Source organism: Lactuca serriola, chromosome 4 (assembly GCF_051521515.1).
Source record: "Lactuca serriola cultivar US96UC23 chromosome 4, Lser_US96UC23_V15, whole genome shotgun sequence".
Taxonomy (NCBI): Eukaryota; Viridiplantae; Streptophyta; class Magnoliopsida; order Asterales; family Asteraceae; genus Lactuca; species Lactuca serriola.
The window spans coordinates 329,597,859-329,605,208 of NC_136411.1; the positions used below are offsets into that span (position 1 = coordinate 329,597,859).

At 31.5% G+C, this 7,350-nt stretch overlaps 1 protein-coding gene across 1 annotated transcript; it reads left to right on the top strand.

Moving 5' to 3' along the window:
• Nucleotides 1-432: 432 nt before the first annotated feature.
• Nucleotides 433-3,334, top strand: LOC145100714 (uncharacterized protein At4g22758-like). The gene is made up of 2 exons (XM_079037878.1): nt 433-898; nt 2,986-3,334. Exons 1-2 carry the CDS (start codon nt 667-669, stop codon nt 3,144-3,146), a joined length of 393 nt encoding a protein of 130 aa, XP_078894004.1. The 5' UTR covers nt 433-666; the 3' UTR covers nt 3,147-3,334.
• The last annotated feature ends 4,016 nt before the right edge of the window (nt 3,335-7,350 follow it).

Consider the following 7,350-nt stretch of genomic DNA (forward strand, 5'->3'; position numbering starts at 1 on the left):
TGCTTAATTTCGAACTTATTTTTGAATCATGTTTGTTATCCGAAATTCGAAATTCGTTTCGAAATATATATGGAATGTTATTGCAAAATATACTTTTAAAATATATATATATATATATATATATATATATATATATATATATATATATATATATATATATATATATTTGATCATTCTGGAATCACCCATTCCGGATATGTTGATCATTTAAAAAGTATATTTAAAATTAGTTTCTTTCTAGTTAACTTAGAATATGGTTGATTATTTTATTTCTTAATAACCCTATTAAATAATAAAATGATGTCATTTATTAACATAAACTCTCTCTCTCTCTCTCTCTCTCTCTCTCTCTCTCTCTCTCTCTCTCTCTCTCTCTCTCTCTCTCTCTCTCTCTCTCTCTCTCTCTCTCTCTCTCTCTCTCTCTCTCTCTCTCTCTCCACATGAAGAATCATATTGGATGATTCACATCAATTACTGTTTCATGCGTTCACTACTCTCGCTTCCTTTCCGTCCTCCTATCTGCTTCTATACTTCCATGAAATCGTGGTATTTTCGCTGTGTTGGTCTCGACCCTTGAAATAGTTATCCTTTCAGTTTCATCATTAACTCACTTAATATTTCATTCAAACAAATCGAATTTTGAAGAATCGTTAAAATAGTGAGAAGATGATTAAGAAGAAGACTCCCGATAATCAGAACGTGAAGAAGAAACGGTTTCTGATCACTGTCAACGTGCTTGGAAGTTCAGGACCTTTGCGATTCGTGGTGAATGATGATGATAAAGTTTCGGAAGTAATTGATTCATCTCTAAAGATGTATGCTCGTGGTGGACGACTTCCTGTTCTTGACTCTAATTTGGAGAACTTTTTGCTTTATCCAGCAAATGCAGGATCTGAAGGTATGCGCAGATTTCTCTCTGATTTGTTGTGATTCTATCTCGTTGGTTGTTATATTGTTAATTTGGAATAATCTGTTCATGCATATCCACGTCTAGCTATGTCTCAATATCATCATGAACAAGTAATTAACTATTTCTATTAGCAAATGCAAAGTTTTTCTTTCGTAGATTTTCAATTCGTAACTGATCATTTCATTGATAAATTAGTAGTTTTAAAATTGTTGTTATGTTGATATTATTAGTTCATTAATATTAATATGTGTTGGTTTGTTATTATTTGTTTGCCCAACATTTTTTACTATTTTATAGCCACCAAATCCGTTTTTTATAATTAGTTATTAGGACTAATTATGTTTTTGTTTTAAATTATCGTTTTTGCTGCAAAGGAATTTTGCAATTCTTAATAAATACTTTACCCGTGTTTAAAACATATTTATAAATATATCATGTGGAGCCTTGTTTTTATTGTCCATCCAAAAATATGAAACTAGATTTCTTTTGTTTGTGCAGTGTTCATGTAGATGAATACGTTCCATCCGATTGAAATTGAAACAAGTAAATCTAAAATGGTTTTGGTTATCAAAATATTGATCTGCATTATTCAAACTAAATTTAAATATAAACTGATTAAACTAAATTAGAATTCAGTTTGATTAATTTTTTTAGTTGGTTTTCAAAAGCTAAAACATATTAAACCATATATAATTAAGAATTTAGCCATTTACAGAAGAAACGTAAATAAATTATATAGTTGTGGCTTAAAATTTATAAAGTATTAAAAATATATATTAAAGAAAATGCATAGTAAGGTTTACTATACCACGTAATTTTTTGAATTTATTTGAAATAATAAATTAATCAATAATTAAAAATATATATTAATAAAAAAGTTATTATTTGAATTCTTTGATTATTTTATTTTTACTTTATAAATTTACAATCAATATGATTATTAAAATTAATCTAAGAATTCAAATAACCAAAGAAAATTTTCAAGATGTACAATTCGATTTTGTTAAGGACAACTTTATATGATGTTATCTAAGCTGCAAGGGCATTAAGGTGACCAATAGAATTAGAAATTTTTTTTCATAATAAAATATGTTATATCATATCGATAAAATAATAAATATATTTCAATATTTTCGATATAACTCTTTTTCCAAAATACTATAATGAAATTGAAAAATTAAACGGAGATTGTTCTAAACTTTCGTACGATAAATACACAAAATATAAGATATATTAATGAATTGTTTATATGTAACAAAATATCATTAACATATAAGATATAGTTTTTTTTGGCTATTTTATATACATAAACAAAAGTTATCAATTTATTATGTTCTTGTACCGTATAAAACAATATAAATATGCTCTATAATCTCTTTTATTATACCAAATAAATTAATAAAAACTTCTATACAACTTATTCGACTTATGAAAACGGCATTTCTTTTAAACTCAAGAAAGTATGGCGCATTTGGCTGAGATTTGTACCCATTTTAGTTATTTTGGTTTACTTGTCAATTCAATAATAAATACATAAAACATATATACTTTTCATCTAATACAGTAAATTATATGTCAAACAAATTTGAAAATAATATGTTAATATTAACTTTCTTTAACATTTTTCCTATTTTGTTGTTGGGATGTTAAATAAAGAATCTTGATTACTAAATATGTTAATATCACAAATAACATATTGTAAACAATTTATCTTCTAGATCATCTATTTTTCAATTGTATTAGGTAAGCTTTAATTTGTTATAGGTTCTTATTACACAAGGGGTACCTTTCAACTAGGTAAACTATCGTATGTGTTAGGCAATCTAACAATTAATATGAGATAATTTTTTGATTTAGGCCCTATCTAACCCTACTATTGTGGCTGCTATATCATCTGATATAATAAAATTACCTGTTTAAAATACATTACAATAGTGTAATAGAATCTAATAAAAAAATTAGTGACATATTGAATACAATTATAAAATTAGTAACTTAAAATACAAATTGTATATTATCGATTGTTAACTTTGTAAGGTTAACCTAAGTATTTATGTGAATCAAATTGTTGGCAGCAATGAAAGCAAATGATGTAGTGGGGTCATGTGGCGAAAGGAATTTTTTGATGTGTAAGAAGCAGAGACATCCTCAGATGACAGAAGCTCGATCGGAGATGATAACCGGTCATAGCCGAAATCGTGGTTGGAAGGCATGGTTCAAGATCTTATCTCATTGATTAATTTTCCGATACAAACTTGTACTTTGGGTAATATGTTTCCCATATACAAAATGGGAAAACAAATAAAATATGTATTATGTAAAGTGCTATTAAAATGTGTTTGTGGGTATTAGTTAGATGTTTTACTTTGTTACAATATAGAAGATGATAACTGGACTGATATATCTTTATTCAAGTACATAAATCTGCACTGATTTATATTAATATATTATAAAACTTGTATAATTAAAAAATGCACTGATTTTTTTTATGCTTAAAAAATTTTATCAAAAAATGGAACTCGTATCCGATGTATGTATAAAATGTGTTAAATTCCTTTAGCATAAAATGATTTGGAGCTGGACAAACATGGATTTGGTATTGGATATAGAAAAATAAATATGAAAGTGATTTGTCGATAAAAATGATAATTTTGTTTTTTTTATCAGTTATGTGGCACTCTCTACGCGGCTTTATGTGATGGAGATTATATTTTTATTTTGGTTGAAGAACTAAGGTAGTTGGTGCAAACTTATTCTAATATGATTTCGACCATATTATATGATGAGGTCCAAAGGTTTAATAATTTTATCGAAGCTACTTTTTTATAATTATGCAGTTTAATATACGATCGATACACCGACTTTGTTAATTAATCTCACTATCGTTTCATCCGAACGTTATCGGGTAATTGTATTTATATTTTGAAAATAATTATATAGAATATTGTATATATTGTTGTACTTACATTCGATGAGATAAAATATGTCTTCTATCGTAATTAGTGTTGATGAATAATATAAATTAGAGTTTGCATCTCACCCAGTAAAATAAATAAATTAAAAATATTTTTTTAAGAATAACATAATCTAATAGAAATAACTTAAAAGACAAGCACAAAAACAATACAATATAGAAGTTGTTTATAAAGAAACTTTTCATTGATGTTTTTAATGTTGATTACCAAGTATAATTAGCCATAAAAACATTATCCTATCATCGTTTCGTAAATGATAGATAAAATTCTCATTATTATTGATCATGATTGTTATTATCTAGGTTTGGCAATCATACGGGTTGTCGAGTTGGTGGGTCAAAATATGTCAATCCAAACACGACCCATTTAAATATACAGGTCACGGTTTAACGGGTTTCGAACATAAACTCATATATAACCCGCCAACCCATTTATTAATACGGGTTCACAGGTTGGCGCGTTCGTTGGTCAGACTGGAAGTCTGGAAGAGGGAGATATACTCATATGCGATTTAATTTTGAGATTATTATTTAGGTTAATTGAGCAAAATGGTTACATACTGAGTTATATAGGTTACGGCTTACGACCTTAGGTCATCCACCACGAATCAAAATGTCAAAGCAGTCAAATGGTCAATGAATCCATGGTATGTATTATATAATACTTATTAAATACTAATACTTGATACATAAATACATTTAAAAATAAAATATTTTTTTTATTAAAAATATAAACGGGTTGGCGAGTCAACCTGTTTATTTTTTGAGAAACTCATATATGACCCGTTTAATAAACGGGTTGACGGGTAGGCAGGCTGGTGGGTTGGCGGGTTGAAAAACTAAACACAAACCCATTTATTTCATGTCGTGTCGCAGATCGTGTCGAGAATTGACAGCCCTATTATTATCTACGTTTAATTGCGGTTTGATTGCAATAAATGATTTCTCATTTAGAATATATAATACATAGATTTCAAAGGAAACACAAACAAAAGACATAAGGAACAAACCCAAAAATAATATAAGAAAAACTATAATTTTGAAATTTTACATTTTATTAAATGGTCTATAATGGTGCACGAGGCGATACTCCAAGGAAATCCATTACCGGCCTAGTACTTACAAGATCGTCGATACATACACCATGGCTTGTCACAAACGAATAAAACAACAAGGAAATGACAAGAGACGTGTCTGCCCGTAGACTGGATAATAGATGAGGGATCGGGAAGTACTATAAACCTTTCTAACAACGAGTGGCCTATAAATACCCTAGAGAGAAAATATCCAGAAGGGAGCAAGGTAAGGAAAAAAACCATTTTATATAGCATTAAGACAACACTAAGAACCTTAATCCAACATAGGCAGTAGAGCGTTATATGTTGGGGTCCAACCTTCGGTATGGCTGACTAAGCACTTGTTTATCTTATGTAGAGGGATTCTCGAACACTTATTAGACTAAGACGTTTAGGTGGTTGAGCTAAGCACACGCCTGGAGTTTGTTGTAACAACATTGGTATCATCCGTATTATGAGGGCCCCAGACAAACAAAAGGAATACCCGATAAGTAGGTCGAAATTGAAACATCATAGTCAAGGCAACAACCCAATAGTAAAATAAAGGAAACAAACCACCCATTGCATGGAGAAGAAAAAGGCACTGAGCATCTATGCGATATGTTTAATGACGAAAAGGAATATATCGCTCACCACCAAGAAGACAGGCTGATACTTATATATGGGCAGATATACAATATAGGTATTCATAGGATATATTGTGATAGTGGGAGTTCGACTGAAGTTATGTACAACCACTGCTTCTCACAGTTACCGGAGCAGACGAGGAAAAAGATGAAACAACCGGTAAGGCATTTAATAAGCTTTATGGGACACTCTGTATGGCCAAAAGGGATATTGTCCATTCTGTTAACTTTACCAAATCAGTTAACACAAGCCAAAAACACATAGACAATAGATTTCACGATCATATAACCAATGTCACCATATAATATCATATTCAGGAGAAGTGCCATGAGAAAGTTCAGAGAAATCGTGTTAACGATCCATGGCGCGGTCCCGTTCAGAATACCAAATGGATATGGAACAATGCATAACAAACCACCAACGGGACCCGTGGCGATGATGGTAGAGAAGAAAGCAAGTACAACTTCTGGCAGAAAAGATCTTTTCATGCAGAAATGAGAAACAAGGGCATGAACAAACAGAGATTGACAAACATAGATATTGAATCATCACCAAGCAGGACATAATAAGGAATGAAAGGAAGACATAAGCTATGCACATCTACCTAGCAAAACCTACTTTTCTAGTTACCATTGGAGCGAGATAAATCGGAAGAGAAAGGAAATGAAGAATGCGAAAAGAATACCAATCACCATACTTCTTTAAACAGTAAAAGTAGCGAAACAAAGTGACGTCAAGTGGTATTTCATGAGCAACACAAAAAACTTCGAAAGTAACTACCTTCGACATTGCGTTAGGACATGGTTGAACAAGATGAACCTTATAAAAACAAAGAACTTCCAAAAAGAAGCTAGACGGGGGTAACCTTAACCTACAATCAAGATGCCTAAGATAGAACCCAATCTTACCAAGCGGGGCATCAAGAACAAATGACGACGAAGATGGAACTTAGAAACCAAGTACGGGAGACAAGTGATACTCGTGTGTCTATCGCTCAAGCATACAATAGTCCACTTCGTCACCCATACCAGTCATAGTGATGTGAAGGTTAAAAGGATGACATAAAATAAAGAAGTTTCTAAAAACAAACTAGTACCCAAGGTGGATCTCCAAGTCAGAATGGAAAAAATATTTTTGCAATATTCTTTTACCCTTCAAACTGGGGGGGGGGGGGGGGGGGGCTCAATGGTATACCAGGCCGGTAGTTCAAGGAAATCCATTACCGGCCCGGTACTTACCAGATCGGTGATACAGACACCATGGCTTTTCACGAACAAATCTAAATTCTAATACATCGTACACAAGTATTCGAACCATATCCCACAAAACATGCAAAAGAGATGGTACGATACACTAAAATAACAAGGAAAGGACAAGAGACGTGTCTGCCCCATAGACCAGATAATAGACGAGGGACCGGGCAGGACTATAAACCTTTTTAAGAACAAGCAACCTATAAATAACCCATATACACGATATCTAGAAGGGAACAAGGTAAGGCAAAAAAACATTGTATATAGTATTAAGGCAACACTAAGAATCTCAATCTAACTTAGGCATCGGAGGGCTATGTCGGGGTCCAACCCTCGATATATGATTGTTTGACGTAGCAGTTGTTTATCGTATGCATAGCGGATTCCCATACGCTAATTAGACTAAGACCTTTAGGTGATAGAGCTAAGCACACGCCTAGAGTTTGTCGTAACAACAGTTTACAACATAAATATATCATTATCATTATCATACATACTTATAAAGCTAGC